This window comes from Manis javanica, chromosome 2, assembly GCF_040802235.1.
Source record: "Manis javanica isolate MJ-LG chromosome 2, MJ_LKY, whole genome shotgun sequence".
Lineage (NCBI taxonomy): Eukaryota > Metazoa > Chordata > Mammalia > Pholidota > Manidae > Manis > Manis javanica.
Window position 1 is genome coordinate 92101343 of NC_133157.1, and position 19593 is coordinate 92120935.

At 62.8% G+C, this 19593-nt stretch overlaps 1 protein-coding gene across 1 annotated transcript; it reads right to left on the reverse strand.

Moving 5' to 3' along the window:
- Nucleotides 1-1336: 1336 nt before the first annotated feature.
- On the reverse strand, nucleotides 1337-8211 carry LOC108407894 (NUT family member 2F-like). Its single transcript, XM_073220063.1, has 9 exons — nucleotides 8074-8211; nucleotides 7634-7802; nucleotides 5312-6029; nucleotides 4332-4460; nucleotides 3840-3979; nucleotides 3105-3511; nucleotides 2434-2550; nucleotides 1802-2107; nucleotides 1337-1693 (listed from the first exon to the last, which is right to left on the reverse strand). The coding sequence occupies exons 1-9, from the start codon at nucleotides 8209-8211 to the stop codon at nucleotides 1337-1339; spliced, it is 2481 nt and encodes an 826-aa protein (XP_073076164.1).
- Nucleotides 8212-19593: the final 11382 nt, after the last annotated feature.

The following is a 19593-nucleotide window of genomic DNA, read 5'->3' on the forward strand; positions in this document are numbered from 1 at the left end:
ACAAACGTACTCACTGATGAAAAACTGAAATCTTTTCTTCTAACGTTAGGCACAAGGCAAAGGTGCCCACCCTCACTGTTTCTATTCAATAGCCCCGAAAGGCCCAGTCAGGGGAATTAGGGGAGAGAAAGAAATAAAAGGCATCCAAATCAGAAAAGAAGTAAAACTATCTCTGCTCATGCGTGTCATGATCATACATGAAGAAAACCCTAAAGTGTCAACAGCAAAAACTCTTAGAACTCATAAACCGATTCGGCAAACTTGCAGAATACAAAATCAACGTATGGAAAGCAGTCATGTGTCTAAACAAAAGCACCAAATTACCCTATTCACAGAGGGTCCAGCCCTGGGGGGAGGCGATGGGACAGCAGTGTGGGCATCGTTGAAATGCAAAGGTCCCGAGGCCAGCCTCTCAGGCCACAGCTACATGGGGCCTCCTACCTCAGTGGACGAGACGCTCCTGCACAGAAATCCCCCAGAGAGACAAGGTGCCCCCCCCCCCGCCAAGCCCAATCTCCTTTCCGAGTGCCCCGATTCCCCTCCCAGCCCGATGCCCTCTCTGTGCTGAGGGAAGAGGGACTGTCCACCAGCCCACACATTTCATGCGCCCACCGAGGCCGGAGGATGGGCCTTCTACGTCGGTTGTGGAGCCTGTCCCCTCATGACATGCCGTTCCACTCTGCTCAGCACCCCCCCCCCACAAGGAGACCCTGATGCCTGAGAATCCCCCAGCGCCCCAGCCCGCTTCAGCGAGAAAAGGAGGGCCACCTCTAGACAACGGCTATCTGCAGGCTCTGTCCAGAAAGTGGGCTGGTGCTGCAGAGGGCACAGGGCCAAAGCAGCTGCCATCCTTAGACGTTTGGGGTCCTGTGATGATGCTGTGTCCTGGGGACTCCCAAAAGCGGCCTCCAGGAGAGCAGGGTTGGGGCGGGGGGTGGGGGTTATGGGGGAGGTGGGCTCTCGGGAGCCATCAGGAGAATGCACGTGAATGTGGAGGGGGAACGGGGACGTCATCGCCTTGGGTCCCGGAGCCCGGGACCTTCGTGCTTTCGGCGTCCCTTCCCATGGAGAAGCCCGGATGCCACTAGGGGCAGAGACCCAGAGCATTTTGTGACAAAACAGCCTTTATTTGCATTTGCGTACAAGGCCGAAATGGACGGAACCCCCCCACCGCCCCACACCTTTCCCACCACCCTCTTATCCCACCCCCCAACCAGCCACCCCCAGGGGCCCCGCCCTCCCGCCTCTCCCACCCCACCCTCCCTGTCCCACAGCAGCCAGGATCAGGACTGGGACGTGGAGGAGCCCGAAGCTGCCCTGGAGGGCCGGCTCCTCCCTATTGGCTGCAGCGCCGCTTGCTACCCTTCCCTGTGACGAAAGGGTCCCCCCTTCTCTTCTGGGGCTGTGAGGGGCGGCCCAGCCCCAGAGCCAAGGCTGGTCCCCCAGCGACCCCGAGGCTGGCCCCTGGCAGGGGTGTCTTCCCAGCAGGGGCTGGGCCTGCACACAGGGCCCGACTGCTGGCCTTGCCAGCTGGAGGGCCGGCAGGGCTGAGGCCCGGCTTCTGGGGACAGCGGGCCTGGGGTACACCAGGGCGGAGGAGGTCTGAGCCCGGAGTAGGACTCTGGGGCAGTCCCCAGGATGGCAGCGTGTGCTGAGAGGCCAGGAGGAAGGCCAGGCTGGGGAGCTCCTCCTCGCCCTCACTGGGCCTGCCCGTGGGCCCCAGGGGCTCCCGAGCAGGACAGGTCTCTCCCGGAGCAGTGGCGAGCCTGGGCCCCAGGCTGGGGGAAGTGCGGCACCGAGCCTGGGGGGCAGGGGGCCGCCAGCCAGCCTTCAGGGGAGGGGGCTCCTGGCGTCCTGGAGAGGCAGCGAAGGCTTCGGGCCTGGACACGCCAGCATCTCCTCGGCTGTGCGCCTGGCGCTGCCCGCAACCAGCCTCTGGTGGGCAGGCTTGGTCGCTGGCCCCTAGCTGGGGGCCGCGGCCGTGCCTCTGGGGATCCTGGCCGGACTCAGACCCAGAAGGCCTTGAGTCCAGTCGGGGTGTGCCGTGACTCGGGGGGGCCTGCACACCCTCCTCCTGCTTCAGTTCCAGGAGTCGCTTCTCCTCCAGCTGCGAGGAGGGAGGGCACCGTGAGGCGGCCCGAGAGGGGAGGAGGTGCCACGCCAATGACAGCCGCTGCGGCTCTCCTGCCAACCTCACCCCCCAGCTTGGTGCCCCGGCCTGCGTCCTCCCTCTCCTCCCCGGCTCCCCCCATCCTCTCCCTGCCGTCCTCCTGCCCGGCCCCCACCCTCAGAGAGGCCCTCCCTGCCACTTCTGCCATGCAACGCAGGGGGACGGTCAGGAAGGAATCCTATCCTGGGGTCCCCTGCCCTGGCACACCCGGGGTGCCCCTCCCTCTCCAGGCTCACCTGTTTTCCTTCCCTTTCCCAGCTCACCTGTGCCAAGGACAGTCCTTCCTCCTGCTCCAGCTCCTCAGCGAGGGCCACGAGATCCAGCTCGGCCTCCGGGCAGGGCAACTCCGCCAGGAAGCGTGGGTGCAGCACTGCGTCCGCCTGGCCCAGAAGGAAGAGGCTGTGAGCATCCTTGGAGGGAATCCCCTGGGCACCCAGAGGACCCGGAGGGCGAGGGAAAAGCAGAGACCAGCCCCAGCCTCCACAACAAGGGGGTGCTGGAAAGACGTGGTCACGGTCCCCGACCACAGGCACACATGCACACGCAAAGCATATACACACGTATATGTGTGCGTGCCACACACCCCACACGAGACGTGCATGCAAACATATGCACAGCCACACAAGTACATATACAGGTACCTATGCACACACACGCACACACAAGCATGCACACCAACACCCCGCACAACCCTGGCTCACCTGTGTTACCCCTGTACAACACGCAGACACACACACACACATTTACTCAGCTACATATGCACATGCACCATCACACACACACACACACACACACACACACACACACACACACACACACACCAGAGCTCAAGAATAAGAAACAACAACACCAGCTGCATGGGCACCACCCCGGCCTGGGTGGTGGGAGTGCCGCTCCCCGAAATCCTGTAGCACCCGGGCCAGGGCCAGCCTACCTTGTTGAGAAAGTCTCCCTGGGCACAAAGCTCATTCATGTAGGTCAGGAGACCCGGGTCGGGATAGACGCCCTCCTCTCCCTGTGGCGGCTTGGAGCTATCCTCCCCACGTTCTCCGCCGGGCAGCCCCTGAGCTGGGTCGCCGGGACCCAGCAGCCCCTCCATGATCTCCAGGGCCTCTGTCACGGCCTCGAGGGGGATCTCGGTCGGCGCCTCGGTGTGCGGGCTCCGCCGGCATCGCGGTGGCTGGGCGGTGGCGGGCTGGGCCGCGGCGCAGGGCTTCTGGCGGATGCGTGCTGAGGAGGGTGCAGGGAAGGAGTGTGGGTGGCCCGGCCGCACCTCCCCAGCACTGAGCGTGCTCAGGAAGGACCGAGCTCGGGGACATTCCCGTAGGGGATCATGGCCAGCTGGTCCGCAGGCACCGAGGTGTGGAAGGGGTCACAGCGCCTCCGAGGGCTTCATGCTGGGGAGGGAGGCCCGCCCTCCTCCCAGTCCCCGGCCCCTTCCAGCACCCCCTGTGGGTCTCTGATCAGGGCAGAGCAGAGGGGGGTGGCCATGTCCTAAACCTTGGCCCTTTCCCGTCGGGACCGAGGGAGACCCCACGCTACTGGTGGCTTCGAGGTCACTGCCCAATGCCCCAGGGGTTGAGAAGGGACCGTGTTGGGTACCGCGACCTTCCCAGGCTCCCACTGCTCTGCCTCTGGCCTTTGGCTCCGGGGGAACACGGTGGCATACCTCGCTTCTGGCCCCGCTCTGGGGCTGAGGGCGCCCGAGGAACAGGCCTGAGGGGTGCTGGAGGAGGCACGCCCTGTGCCGCCTTCATCCACTGTGCGTCCTGACATTGCCTCGCCTCCTCGGCCTCGAACTCCGTGAACCTGGGGCGAGGGAGGCACGGACCCCTGAGGAGGAGGCCTCCCGGGCCCAGGCAGGGAAGCAGTCAATGGAGAGGTCAGACGACAAGGGCATGGGGTGTCATGGCCCTGGCCATGGTGGGGAGGCAGGCTGCCTGGGGCACCCGACCCCATGTACAGCCCCAGGGCCAGTGTCTGAATCCCCACCCCCACCCCCAATGTCCTGAGACCTTCATGTCTAGACAGAAAAGGTCAGGGTCTGGCCATGTGAGGCTCTGGGGCAGGGGAAAAGAGTAGCCAGCCTCCCAAAGTGGGGGGCATGCTTCCAGAGGGGTACAGGTCTTCATCCGGCCCTTGGCCCGGGGCCCTGACTCACCTTCCCGCCATCTCATAGTAGATGCTGCGCTCTGACTTGCTTAGACAATGCCACTCCTGCACGCCCCGCTGCAGGCCCTCCTCCAGGGTCATGGTGGGGTTCCGGCGGGCCAGGGTCCGAAGCACTGGGCTGTGGTTCGCCCACTGGGGTCAGTCACCGTCTGCAGCCCGGAACCTGCCCACCCCACCTCACACTGTGGAGCCCGCATCCCCAGCACACAGGACTAAGCCCAGGAGGAGACCGGCAGGGTCTTGGCGGTAGAGGCCAGCCTTCCCGGCCACTGTGGTCACCACCTGACTCCACAAGCCTCCGCCATGGACTGCGGCCGCCCGTGCCCTCACACCGCAGCTGCCCACTGCGGAATGGAGAGCGGGGCTGCTCCTCAAATTGGCCCTTTCCGGCTAACAACGACAGGCGTCAAATGGGCGAGCACAGGCCACGCCATCAGACACCCTGCCTGGACAGCCCAAGGCGCGTGCTCTGCAGGCCTCTGAATGCAGTGGAGTGGCCAGTCAGGAGCGGCCCGGCCATGCCATGGTGGGGCTACCCCGCTCTGGGCTCCGAGTGTGCCGCCCCCCCACCCCTGCACCAGTCCCCCCTGCCTGTCCAGGCCTGGAGCCTGCACCCAGGAGGGCAGCTGGGCAGAGAGCTGTCTCCTGGGCCCTGGGGTCCCCCGCGTCCCTGAAGGGATGCCCAGGCATCACCCCTCAGCCCCGTGTTAAAAGGGGACAGAGCCCGGAGAGCAGAGCCTCCAACCCTGGGCCTGCCGGCCAGGGGCCCCACTGTGAGCCCACAGTGAGCCTGTGGTGAGCATTGCGGCCAGAGGCCGGCTGGCTCACAGGAGCCGCCCGCGAGATGCGGCCTGAAGGACGCCGCCACCTGAAGTGACCGCCTCCCGACAACCAGCCCGGTCAGAGCGAGGATGACACCGCCCTTGATCCCGGCTGGACACCGTGGCTTCCCCGCCGGACGACACTCACATGAGGAAGCAGGACAGTGCCTCCGCATCGGGACTCTGGGGCAGGTACCTGCGGGCCAGGGACTTGCAGTGCTGCCAGCGCCGGAACTTTTCGTTCATGCTGGTGCGGTGGCTGGCGTTCCCGGGCGCGGCGGTGGGCTGCGAGCAGGCCGGGCCGCTGTTCCTAGCAGCCCCAGGTGGACGAGGCCTGGCCATCGCTGGGAGCTCGCCACAGGCCAGCTGGGCAGCTGGCACTGCAGTTCGAGGTGGACGGTGCAGGGACCAGCCTCCATCGCTAGCCTGGGTGCTCCAGGCAGGAGGGGCGGGCAGGATGGTCTTCACTCCCGAGGCCGCCAGGAACTGGGGCACAGGACACACAGCACCCCCACGGAGGGCCCCAGGAGTGCTCCCATGGAGAGGGGCCTGAGTCACGACAAAGGTCTGAGGCTGGGGAGCCTGCACGGGCCTCTGTTCCGGCCAGACGTGCACAGTGACGTTGCCGGCCCCAGGCCAGCCTGGGCCACAGCTGGCCTGTCCTGCCACCAACGGCGTGCTGGGGAAAGCCGGCAGCACCAGGGTGCTTCCTGGGGGCAACACTGGGCCCAGGAGGTTCGGTGGGTGCTGCTGCCAGGGGGTCCAGTGTGGCGGGCCGAGGACGGGAGGGGCTGACGGCAGCACTGTGAAAGATGACACGAAGGTGCCAAGGTTGGCGGTCCCCTGCGGGCCCGGCACCGGAAACGCTGTCAAGACAGGAGAGGTGCTGAGAGAATCTGTCCTGGGCAGGGTGCCCGGGATTCAGGGGCCCGTCTGCTGGTGGGACCGTGCAGGGCACAGCTGTCCACAGGGGACAGTCAGGCCCCGACCAGCTGAGACCATTCCCCTGGAAATGTCTGCCCCACCCGGGCCCCCGGCCCACTCTGCCAAGAAGAGACCCCCCAGCAGGTGCCGCGTTTGTGCCACCAGGCCCTGGCCTCATGGCTGTCTCCACACAAGACTTGCAGACACCTGCCTGCGGGGACGACCCTGACCACAGCCCGTGAGCGGCAGGGCACTCATCCCCCAGGTATGGTCCGGGACCTGGGGCCTTGAGACCCGGCAGTGTCTAAAACACCAGGGCCCACGCCCCTCTGCTTTGCGGTGCCCGTGCCCACATAAATCCCTCTCTTTCTTGCCTGACACAGCACACCAACGCACTTGAAATGTCCCTCTGCACAGGAAAGGCCCCGGGACCCTGACTGACATAACCCATCCAGAACCACCCACAGCACACCCTTAACATGGGCCAGGGTCCCTGCCACCGCTCAGGAGCTCCATTCCCAGGAGAGGGTCAGTGGAGGAGGTCTCGTGTGCCCTGAATTCTGTCACTCGACAACTAGTGCGAGCTGCAGAGCCTGGGGAAGGGCTGGGAACGGAGGGCAGAGGGCAGTCAGGGGAGGATCCCTCCGCTTTGGAAAGGAATCAGCACGTGTAGATGTCCCACGGGACAGGCAACCATACTCCATGTCCACTATCATCCCTGGGTTAGTGACTCGCACACAAGCAAACGCCTCATCTCGAAGGTGAAACGCAAAGCTCAAGTATGTGAGACACTGGACAGGAGGAAGTGGCTCTGCAGAACGGACTCTCCTCACAGGGAGAAGGATTCAGGATGACTCAGGAACCCAAGCCCTATCCTGCTGGCATCACCCGGCTGCCCTGTCCCCGTTGAGCCCAACAACAGCCCACTGCCCTGAGGAGAAGAGCTCTGGCTGGAGGGAGGGCGGGAGGTCTGGGCTCCGGCAGCCAGGGGACACTGTGGCCTTGCTCGTGGAGAGGACATGTGCCTGAAGACTTGGCCACAGAAGGGGCCCCTGGACAATTTTCTGGCTCAGGCCAAGTCTCTCACCTCTCCCAGCGCACTGTGGGGTCTGGTAAAATGCAGTTCAGATCCCTTGGGAGGACATCGTGAGGCCAGCCCTGTGCCCAGGAGGGTGACTCAGGGCTGGGCTTTCCCGGGACCCCCCCTCCCCGCCTCTGTGCCGCCACAGCAGCCTCCCCAAACGCAGGGTCCACGACGCGTCTCCTTTCTAGAAAGCAGCAGCGTGTGGGCGGCAGCCCCTTCTCCCTGCCTAGGGCGCTTCCCTTGTGTCACCTGACCCACCTCCAGAAGCCACCTCCCCAGGGCTTCCTCAGCTTTCCAGATTTCCCCTCCTCCCCCACCTCCCAGGTGAGATACCCTGGGGCCCCAGAGCTCTCTCCCCCCTTGACGGTCTAACCACTGTGCCCGGATAACAGTCACGTTTGAATCCCAGGGACCGGTGGGCGGTGGCCCCTGAAACACTGCCACCCAGCCTTCAGGCCTTACCTCCTCCTGAACGCATCCCCACAGGCCGAGATCCGACCGCAGCTGCTTGGCCGTTCCACCTGGGGAACCGAGCCCAGAGAGCAGCCTCCTCCACCAACTGCTCAGGATCCCACTCAGGCAGGGCAAGTTTGAATGTAAACAGGCCTAGAATGTAGGGGCCCAAGACACTCTGCAGTGGGGGAGGGGCAGAGGGCAGGCGGGCTGGGGGCACGAGGGAGGGGGAGCCATTCCACGGGCACTCTGGCAGGTGGGCAAGAGCACAGGTGCTCTTCCAGCTGACAGCGCCACACCCTCGGTGGGTGCCTCTCTTGGCCTCTTACAAATCGTTTTTCGGGCTCACAGCACCAAGGTCCTAGCTGACGTTCCCGCCACTTTCATTCTGTGACCATCGACCTAGTTTGCGGCCGGGGCCCCACTGCTTCCTACTGCCCGTCACTGACTTCCACAGAGGCTAGGCTTTCTGAACCCATGGCAACAGGCGCTCTGATGAGCACACAGGTACTCATGGCCACGGGCAGCCCTGCGTTTGAAATGGGGATGTCCGTGCAGCCGCGGCCTGTTCGGGGCACTGTGCCCATCGCGCTTCAGGAAGCAGCCCGTGCGTCCCCAGGGCTGTGTGAGGAGGCCCTGCAGACCCCAGCCAGGCCCCCGTTGCTGGAAAGGCCCAGCCCATCAAAGAAAGGCCCTGCAGCCTCCACGTCCAAGACCAGAAATTCCTCCTTTGCGTTTCTTGGAACATCACCCTCCTGCTAAATATGCTTTTTACCTTTTCAGTGGTTTTAATGGACTATCTCACACAAGTAAGACCTTCGCATGATTCACAGTCCACTGTAAACACGGAAAGTACAGTGGCGAGTCCTCCTCCCGCCTCTTTCCCAGCAGCCCAGATCTCTGTCCACCGGGAACCAGTGTCATCTGATTGTGCAGATCTTCTCAGACATGTGCTATGTGGCCATAGGCAAATGCACTCTCTTCTTATTTTTTAAATGCTTTCAGTTTTCTCTTCTGGTGAAAATTCATTTAGGTTCTGATATATTTGCAGATATTTACAGCCTTGCAAGCAAGTCACCGTGAGCTTTATTTTACAGAACTCCTGCTGGGGATGGAAAAAAGAACAACTTGCAGACATCTCCCAGGACTTGGGTTTTTATCATGGGAAACCTTAGATGACTTTCACCAAGGAACTTCATATTCAGCGGGATGATGAAGCAAAGCATGGTACTGAGACACTCACGAAAGGCAGGCTTCCCTCTTGCTTCCTCCACCAATTGTGGACCAGATTCTCCCTCACGGCTTTCATGTAGGATTTGCTTGTTCTTCTCAGGACCACCGACTGGAAAACTGCATTGTGGAAAAATTATCTCGTCCCAATTCCACACCCCTTTTTATATGACTCCATCAAAAAGCCTAGGCTCCAGAAGCAGACAGAATTGTTAGCCCAAATGTGTTTGAAAACACCAGCCATGCAAGGGGGGAGATGACAGTCCTCCGCACTCTGATTTCTGACCATTCCTGCAGGAAGGCCAGGGGCGGGTGTCTTTCGAGCAAACAGAAATCTCCAGACGTGCGTCTCAGGCCTTAGCGGACAGAGGATCTTCCTCCCAGTCAGGGAGGAGCAGCAGAATGGGGAGATCACGTGTGCACCCAAGGTTTTAGTGTGGTAGGTGAAGCTGCGGGGTTGAGACCCGGTACCCACCTTGCAACAGGCCGGACGGGTGTGTGGAGCTTCTGGGAATGCATTACAAACTCAAGTCCCAAAGTGGCTTCTGCTGCCCGTCTTTTTCGTTGCCAGCTCCAATGCTGCAAAATTCCCTCCGCAAGAGGAGGGGAGCGAAGCTACTCCTACACTGCCTGCTATGCAACTTCAGTTGGCCCCTTGGCCCGTGTGGATCCAGGTCAGAGGCGCCATGCTCACGGAGGAGGGTGTGCCCGCCACCCTCCACCCGGAGGCGTGCTCAGGGGGAAACCTGCATGCACTCAGCAGGTGCCGTGAAGGGGACACCTAGTGCAGCAGGCCCGCGGAAGAAGCCCGAGTGTTCCCCGGGTGGGTCTAGAGCTCTGAGCCAGGAGTGTTCTCTGAGAGTTATTTTTAAGTTTTAGGTACTAGTCCATTGTGAGACGTATGTTTTGCAAGTATTTGCTCCCAGTCTGTAACTGGTCTTTCCATCTTGTTAAGGCGATCACTGGCAGAGCAAATGTTTTTCCTATCCATGAGGTCTGGCGGGAAGCTCCCGCCAGTCTCTCGGGAGGGCCGCCCCTGGACTCGGGGGCGGGGCGCGAACCTAGGGAGGCAGCCCGCTGCCCGTGAGGCCTGTGAGACAGGACGGCTGCGAGGCAGCCAGCCCGCGGTGCGCGGGCCGCCGAGCGCAGGGTGCGGGCTGGGGCTGCGCAGTCCACAGGCGGCGGAAAGGAGGCCCGGCTCCGAGGCCCCGGGACCCTGAAGCCGGGTCCTGCCAGCCGCGGACTCCCGCTTCGCCTCGCGCGTCGCGCGCACGCGCGCCACACGCCCAGGGAGCGGGCTCCGGGCGCGCGGACCAGCGGCTCCAACGGCTCCCAGGGTCCCTTGCGGCGGACCGCTCGGGCTGCGCACGAGCGCGCAGGGCGGGGCCAACGGCCGAGCGGCGGGTCGGGGGTCCGCGGCGGCTAGCCCCGCCCAGCGCGGGAGGGGGCGTGGCCGCCGCCTCCTCGCTGCGGGGTGGGGTCGTGGGCGGGGCCGTGGCCGCTGCCTGGGGGCGGGGACGCGCGGGCGGCTGCCGGCCTCCAGCAGCTCGCGGGCTCTCGGCGCGGAGCTGCAGCGGCCCCGGCTGATGACTCAGAAAGAGAAGGGGTCATAGCAGATCATCATGGACAGCTATGTGCCAACAAATTGGATGACCTGGAAGAAACGGATAAGTTCTTAGAAACGTGATCCACCAAAACTGAATCCAGCTCAAATAGAAAGTCTGAACACACCAACAGCAACTGAGAGTGAATCAATTTTTAAAAACCTCCCCAAACAGCAAAGTTCAAGATGGCATGGCTTCACTCGTGAACTCTACCGAACACTTAAAGAGAAATGTAAAAAGTCCTTAAATGGTCCCAAAAAATTGGATAGGAGGGAGCACTTACAAACTCATTTAGATGACCAGCATTACCTGATACTGAAGCTAGACAGGACAATACAATACAATAAAATTACAGGCCAATATCCCTGATAAGCATACATGGAAAAATCCTCAACAAAATTGTAGCAAATCAAATTCAACACCACATTAAAAGGATCATACACAATGATCGAGTAAGATTTATTCCTGGGACATAAGGACAGTTCAACATACCCAAATGAATGTGACACACTGAATTAACAAAAGGAAGGAATAAAATAAGCTATCTCAATCGATGCAGAAATGGGACTTGAGAAAATTCAGCACCCCTTGCACGGTACAAACTCTCAACAAATTGGGTGTAGAAGGAATGTACTTCAGCACAATAAAGGCATATATGAAAAACCCACAACAAACGTACTCACTGATGAAAAACTGAAATCTTTTCTTCTAACGTTAGGCACAAGGCAAAGGTGCCCACCCTCACTGTTTCTATTCAATAGCCCCGAAAGGCCCAGTCAGGGGAATTAGGGGAGAGAAAGAAATAAAAGGCATCCAAATCAGAAAAGAAGTAAAACTATCTCTGCTCATGCGTGTCATGATCATACATGAAGAAAACCCTAAAGTGTCAACAGCAAAAACTCTTAGAACTCATAAACCGATTCGGCAAACTTGCAGAATACAAAATCAACGTATGGAAAGCAGTCATGTGTCTAAACAAAAGCACCAAATTACCCTATTCACAGAGGGTCCAGCCCTGGGGGGAGGCGATGGGACAGCAGTGTGGGCATCGTTGAAATGCAAAGGTCCCGAGGCCAGCCTCTCAGGCCACAGCTACATGGGGCCTCCTACCTCAGTGGACGAGACGCTCCTGCACAGAAATCCCCCAGAGAGACAAGGTGCCCCCCCCCCCGCCAAGCCCAATCTCCTTTCCGAGTGCCCCGATTCCCCTCCCAGCCCGATGCCCTCTCTGTGCTGAGGGAAGAGGGACTGTCCACCAGCCCACACATTTCATGCGCCCACCGAGGCCGGAGGATGGGCCTTCTACGTCGGTTGTGGAGCCTGTCCCCTCATGACATGCCGTTCCACTCTGCTCAGCACCCCCCCCCCACAAGGAGACCCTGATGCCTGAGAATCCCCCAGCGCCCCAGCCCGCTTCAGCGAGAAAAGGAGGGCCACCTCTAGACAACGGCTATCTGCAGGCTCTGTCCAGAAAGTGGGCTGGTGCTGCAGAGGGCACAGGGCCAAAGCAGCTGCCATCCTTAGACGTTTGGGGTCCTGTGATGATGCTGTGTCCTGGGGACTCCCAAAAGCGGCCTCCAGGAGAGCAGGGTTGGGGCGGGGGGTGGGGGTTATGGGGGAGGTGGGCTCTCGGGAGCCATCAGGAGAATGCACGTGAATGTGGAGGGGGAACGGGGACGTCATCGCCTTGGGTCCCGGAGCCCGGGACCTTCGTGCTTTCGGCGTCCCTTCCCATGGAGAAGCCCGGATGCCACTAGGGGCAGAGACCCAGAGCATTTTGTGACAAAACAGCCTTTATTTGCATTTGCGTACAAGGCCGAAATGGACGGAACCCCCCCACCGCCCCACACCTTTCCCACCACCCTCTTATCCCACCCCCCAACCAGCCACCCCCAGGGGCCCCGCCCTCCCGCCTCTCCCACCCCACCCTCCCTGTCCCACAGCAGCCAGGATCAGGACTGGGACGTGGAGGAGCCCGAAGCTGCCCTGGAGGGCCGGCTCCTCCCTATTGGCTGCAGCGCCGCTTGCTACCCTTCCCTGTGACGAAAGGGTCCCCCCTTCTCTTCTGGGGCTGTGAGGGGCGGCCCAGCCCCAGAGCCAAGGCTGGTCCCCCAGCGACCCCGAGGCTGGCCCCTGGCAGGGGTGTCTTCCCAGCAGGGGCTGGGCCTGCACACAGGGCCCGACTGCTGGCCTTGCCAGCTGGAGGGCCGGCAGGGCTGAGGCCCGGCTTCTGGGGACAGCGGGCCTGGGGTACACCAGGGCGGAGGAGGTCTGAGCCCGGAGTAGGACTCTGGGGCAGTCCCCAGGATGGCAGCGTGTGCTGAGAGGCCAGGAGGAAGGCCAGGCTGGGGAGCTCCTCCTCGCCCTCACTGGGCCTGCCCGTGGGCCCCAGGGGCTCCCGAGCAGGACAGGTCTCTCCCGGAGCAGTGGCGAGCCTGGGCCCCAGGCTGGGGGAAGTGCGGCACCGAGCCTGGGGGGCAGGGGGCCGCCAGCCAGCCTTCAGGGGAGGGGGCTCCTGGCGTCCTGGAGAGGCAGCGAAGGCTTCGGGCCTGGACACGCCAGCATCTCCTCGGCTGTGCGCCTGGCGCTGCCCGCAACCAGCCTCTGGTGGGCAGGCTTGGTCGCTGGCCCCTAGCTGGGGGCCGCGGCCGTGCCTCTGGGGATCCTGGCCGGACTCAGACCCAGAAGGCCTTGAGTCCAGTCGGGGTGTGCCGTGACTCGGGGGGGCCTGCACACCCTCCTCCTGCTTCAGTTCCAGGAGTCGCTTCTCCTCCAGCTGCGAGGAGGGAGGGCACCGTGAGGCGGCCCGAGAGGGGAGGAGGTGCCACGCCAATGACAGCCGCTGCGGCTCTCCTGCCAACCTCACCCCCCCAGCTTGGTGCCCCGGCCTGCGTCCTCCCTCTCCTCCCCGGCTCCCCCCATCCTCTCCCTGCCGTCCTCCTGCCCGGCCCCCACCCTCAGAGAGGCCCTCCCTGCCACTTCTGCCATGCAACGCAGGGGGACGGTCAGGAAGGAATCCTATCCTGGGGTCCCCTGCCCTGGCACACCCGGGGTGCCCCTCCCTCTCCAGGCTCACCTGTTTTCCTTCCCTTTCCCAGCTCACCTGTGCCAAGGACAGTCCTTCCTCCTGCTCCAGCTCCTCAGCGAGGGCCACGAGATCCAGCTCGGCCTCCGGGCAGGGCAACTCCGCCAGGAAGCGTGGGTGCAGCACTGCGTCCGCCTGGCCCAGAAGGAAGAGGCTGTGAGCATCCTTGGAGGGAATCCCCTGGGCACCCAGAGGACCCAGGAGGGCGAGGGGAAAAGCAGAGGACCAGCCCCAGCCTCCACAACAAGGGGGTGCTGGAAAGACGTGGTCACGGTCCCCGACCACAGGCACACATGCACACGCAAAGCATATACACACGTATATGTGTGCGTGCCACACACCCCACACGAGACGTGCATGCAAACATATGCACAGCCACACAAGTACATATACAGGTACCTATGCACACACACACACACACAAGCATGCACACCAACACCCCGCACAACCCTGGCTCACCTGTGTTACCCCCTGTACAACACGCAGACACACACACACACATTTACTCAGCTACATATGCACATGCACCATCACACACACACACACACACACACACACACACACACACACACACACACACACACCAGAGCTCAGGAATAAGAAACAACAACACCAGCTGCATGGGCACCACCCCGGCCCTGGGTGGTGGGAGGTGCCGCTCCCCGAAATCCTGTAGCACCCGGGCCAGGGCCAGCCTACCTTGTTGAGAAAGTCTCCCTGGGCACAAAGCTCATTCATGTAGGTCAGGAGACCCGGGTCGGGATAGACGCCCCTCCTCTCCCTGTGGCGGCTTGGAGCTATCCTCCCCACGTTCTCCGCCGGGCAGCCCCTGAGCTGGGTCGCCGGGACCCAGCAGCCCCCTCCATGATCTCCAGGGCCTCTGTCACGGCCTCGAGAGGGATCTCGGTCGGCGCCTCGGTGTGCGGGCTCCGCCGGCATCGCGGTGGCTGGGCGGGTGGCGGGCTGGGCCGCGGCGCAGGGCTTCTGGCGGATGCGTGCTGAGGAGGGTGCAGGGAAGGAGTGTGGGTGGCCCGGCCGCACCTCCCCAGCACTGAGCGTGCTCAGGAAGGACCGAGCTCGGGGACATTCCCGTAGGGGATCATGGGCCAGCTGGTCCGCAGGCACCGAGGTGTGGAAGGGGTCACAGCGCCCTCGAGGGCTTCATGCTGGGGAGGGAGGCCCGCCCTCCTCCCAGTCCCCGGCCCCTTCCAGCACCCCCTGTGGGTCTCTGATCAGGGCAGAGCAGAGGGGGGGTGGCCATGTCCTAAACCTTGGCCCTTTCCCGTCGGGACCGAGGGAGACCCCACGCTACTGGTGGCTTCGAGGTCACTGCCCAATGCCCCAGGGGGTTGAGAAGGGACCGTGTTGGGTACCGCGACCTTCCCAGGCTCCCACTGCTCTGCCTCTGGCCTTTGGCTCCGGGGGAACACGGTGGCATACCTCGCTTCTGGCCCCGCTCTGGGGCTGAGGGCGCCCGAGGAACAGGCCTGAGGGGTGCTGGAGGAGGCACGCCCTGTGCCGCCTTCATCCACTGTGCGTCCTGACATTGCCTCGCCTCCTCGGCCTCGAACTCCGTGAACCTGGGGCGAGGGAGGCACGGACCCCTGAGGAGGAGGCCTCCCGGGCCCAGGCAGGGAAGCAGTCAATGGAGAGGTCAGACGACAAGGGCATGGGGTGTCATGGCCCTGGCCATGGTGGGGAGGCAGGCTGCCTGGGGCACCCGACCCCATGTACAGCCCCAGGGCCAGTGTCTGAATCCCCACCCCCACCCCCAATGACCTGAGACCTTCATGTCTAGACAGAAAAGGTCAGGGTCTGGCCATGTGAGGCTCTGGGGCAGGGGAAAAGAGTAGCCAGCCTCCCAAAGTGGGGGGCATGCTTCCAGAGGGGTACAGGTCTTCATCCGGCCCTTGGCCCGGGGCCCTGACTCACCTTCCCGCCATCTCATAGTAGATGCTGCGCTCTGACTTGCTTAGACAATGCCACTCCTGCACGCCCCGCTGCAGGCCCTCCTCCAGGGTCATGGTGGGGTTCCGGCGGGCCAGGGTCCGAAGCACTGGGCTGTGGTTCGCCCATTGGGGTCAGTCACCGTCTGCAGCCCGGAACCTGCCCACCCCACCTCACACTGTGGAGCCCGCATCCCCAGCACAGAGGACTAAGCCCAGGAGGAGACCGGCAGGGTCTTGGCGGTAGAGGCCAGCCTTCCCGGCCACTGTGGTCACCACCTGACTCCACAAGCCTCCGCCATGGACTGCGGCCGCCCGTGCCCTCACACCGCAGCTGCCCACTGTGGAATGGAGAGCGGGGCAGCTCCTCAAATTGGCCCTTTCCGGCTAACAACGACAGGCGTCAAATGGGCGAGCACAGGCCACGCCATCAGACACCCTGCCTGGACAGCCCAAGGCGCGTGCTCTGCAGGCCTCTGAATGCAGTGGAGTGGCCAGTCAGGAGCGGCCCGGCCATGGTGGGGCTACCCCGCTCTGGGCTCCGAGTGTGCCGCCCCCCCAACCCTGCACCAGTCCCCCCTGCCTGTCCAGGCCTGGAGCCTGCACCCAGGAGGGCAGCTGGGCAGAGAGCTGTCTCCTGGGCCCTCGGGTCCCCCGCGTCCCTGAAGGGATGCCCAGGCATCACCCCTCAGCCCCATGTTAAAAGGGGACAGAGCCCGGAGAGCAGAGCCTCCAACCCTGGGCCTGCCGGCCAGGGGCCCCACTGTGAGCCCACAGTGAGCCTGTGGTGAGCATTGCGGCCAGAGGACGGCTGGCTCACAGGAGCCGCCCGCGAGATGTGGCCTGAAGGACGTCGCCACCTGAAGTGACCGCCTCCCGACAACCAGCCCGGTCAGAGCGAGGATGACACCGCCCTTGATCCCGGCTGGACACCGTGGCTTCCCCGCCGGACGACACTCACATGAGGAAGCAGGACAGTGCCTCCGCATCGGGACTCTGGGGCAGGTACCTGCGGGCCAGGGACTTGCAGTGCTCCCAGCGCCGGAACTTTTCGTTCATGCTGGTGCGGTGGCTGGCGTTCCCGGGCGAGGCGGTGGGCTGCGAGCAGGCCGGGCCGCTGTTCCTAGCAGCCCCAGGTGGACGAGACCTGGCCATCGCTGGGAGCTCGCCACAGGCCAGCTGGGCAGCTGGCACTGCAGTTCGAGGTGGACGGTGCAGGGACCAGCCTCCATCGCTAGCCTGGGTGCTCCAGGCAGGAGGGGCGGGCAGGATGGTCTTTACTCCCGAGGCCGCCAGGAACTGGGGCACAGGACACACAGCACCCCCACGGAGGGCCCCAGGAGTGCTCCCATGGAGAGGGGTCTGAGTTACGACAAAGGTCTGAGGCTGGGGAGCCTGCACGGGCCTGTGTTCCGGCCAGACGTGCACAGTGACGTTGCCGGCCCCAGGCCAGCCTGGGCCACAGCTGGCCTGTCCTGCCACCAACGGCGTGCTGGGGAAAGCTGGCAGCACCAGGGTGCTTCCTGGGAGCAACACTGGGCCCAGGAGGTTCGGTGGGTGCTGCTGCCAGGGGGTCCAGTGTGGCGGGCCGAGGACGGGAGGGGCTGACGGCAGCACTGTGAAAGATGACACGAAGGTGCCAAGGTTGGCGGTCCCCTGCGGGCCCGGCACCGGAAACGCTGTCAAGACAGGAGAGGTGCTGAGAGAATCTGTCCTGGGCAGGGTGCCCGGGATTCAGGGGCCCGTCTGCTGGTGGGACCGTGCAGGGCACAGCTGTCCGCAGGGGACAGTCAGGCCCCGACCAGCTGAGACCATTCCCCTGGAAATGTCTGCCCCACCCGGGCCCCCGGCCCACTCTGCCAAGAAGAGACCGCCCAGCAGGTGCTGCGTTTGTGCCACCAGGCCCTGGCCTCATGGCTGTCTCCACACAAGACTTGCAGACACCTGCCTGCGGGGACGACCCTGACCACAGCCCGTGAGCGGCAGGGCACTCATCCCCCAGGTATGGTCCGGGACCTGGGGCCTTGAGACCCGGCAGTGTCTAAAACACCAGGGCCCACGCCCCTCTGCTTTGCGGTGCCCGTGCCCACATAAATCCCTCTCTTTCTTGCCTGACACAGCACACCAACGCACTTGAAATGTCCCTCTGCACAGGAAAGGCCCCGGGACCCTGACTGACATAACCCATCCAGAACCACCCACAGCACACCCTTAACATGGGCCAGGGTCCCTGCCACCGCTCAGGAGCTCCATTCCCAGGAGAGGGTCAGTGGAGGAGGTCTCGTGTGCCCTGAATTCTGTCACTCGACAACTAGTGCGAGCTGCAGAGCCTGGGGAAGGGCTGGGAACGGAGGGCAGAGGGCAGTCAGGGGAGGATCCCTCCGCTTTGGAAAGGAATCAGCACGTGTAGATGTCCCACGGGACAGGCAACCATACTCCATGTCCACTATCATCCCTGGGTTAGTGACTCGCACACAAGCAAACGCCTCATCTCGAAGGTGAAACGCAAAGCTCAAGTATGTGAGACACTGGACAGGAGGAAGTGGCTCTGCAGAACGGACTCTCCTCACAGGGAGAAGGATTCAGGATGACTCAGGAACCCAAGCCCTATCCTGCTGGCATCACCCGGCTGCCCTGTCCCCGTTGAGCCCAACAACAGCCCACTGCCCTGAGGAGAAGAGCTCTGGCTGGAGGGAGGGCGGGAGGTCTGGGCTCCGGCAGCCAGGGGACACTGTGGCCTTGCTCGTGGAGAGGACATGTGCCTGAAGACTTGGCCACAGAAGGGGCCCCTGGACAATTTTCTGGCTCAGGCCAAGTCTCTCACCTCTCCCAGCGCACTGTGGGGTCTGGTAAAATGCAGTTCAGATCCCTTGGGAGGACATCGTGAGGCCAGCCCTGTGCCCAGGAGGGTGACTCAGGGCTGGGCTTTCCCGGGACCCCCCCTCCCCGCCTCTGTGCCGCCACAACAGCCTCCCCAAACGCAGGGTCCACGACGCGTCTCCTTTCTAGAAAGCAGCAGCGTGTGGGCGGCAGTCCCTTCTCCCTGCCTAGGGCGCTTCCCTTGTGTCACCTGACCCACCTCCAGAAGCCACCTCCCCAGGGCTTCCTCAGCTTTCCAGATTTCCCCTCCTCCCCCACCTCCCAGGTGAGATACCCTGGGGCCCCAGAGCTCTCTCCCCCCTTGACGGTCTAACCACTGTGCCCGGATAACAGTCACGTTTGAATCCCAGGGACCGGTGGGCGGTGGCCCCTGAAACACTGCCACCCAGCCTTCAGGCCTTACCTCCTCCTGAACGCATCCCCACAGGCCGAGATCCGACCGCAGCTGCTTGGCCGTTCCACCTGGGGAACCGAGCCCAGAGAGCAGCCTCCTCCACCAACTGCTCAGGATCCCACTCAGGCAGGGCAAGTTTGAATGTAAACAGGCCTAGAATGTAGGGGCCCAAGACACTCTGCAGTGGGGGAGGGGCAGAGGGCAGGCGGGCTGGGGGCACGAGGGAGGGGGAGCCATTCCACGGGCACTCTGGCAGGTGGGCAAGAGCACAGGTGCTCTTCCAGCTGACAGCGCCACACCCTCGGTGGGTGCCTCTCTTGGCCTCTTACAAATCGTTTTTCGGGCTCACAGCACCAAGGTCCTAGCTGACGTTCCCGCCACTTTCATTCTGTGACCATCGACCTAGTTTGCGGCCGGGGCCCCACTGCTTCCTACTGCCCGTCACTGACTTCCACAGAGGCTAGGCTTTCTGAACCCATGGCAACAGGCGCTCTGATGAGCACACAGGTACTCATGGCCACGGGCAGCCCTGCGTTTGAAATGGGGATGTCCGTGCAGCCGCGGCCTGTTCGGGGCACTGTGCCCATCGCGCTTCAGGAAGCAGCCCGTGCGTCCCCAGGGCTGTGTGAGGAGGCCCTGCAGACCCCAGCCAGGCCCCCGTTGCTGGAAAGGCCCAGCCCATCAAAGAAAGGCCCTGCAGCCTCCACGTCCAAGACCAGAAATTCCTCCTTTGCGTTTCTTGGAACATCACCCTCCTGCTAAATATGCTTTTTACCTTTTCAGTGGTTTTAATGGACTATCTCACACAAGTAAGACCTTCGCATGATTCA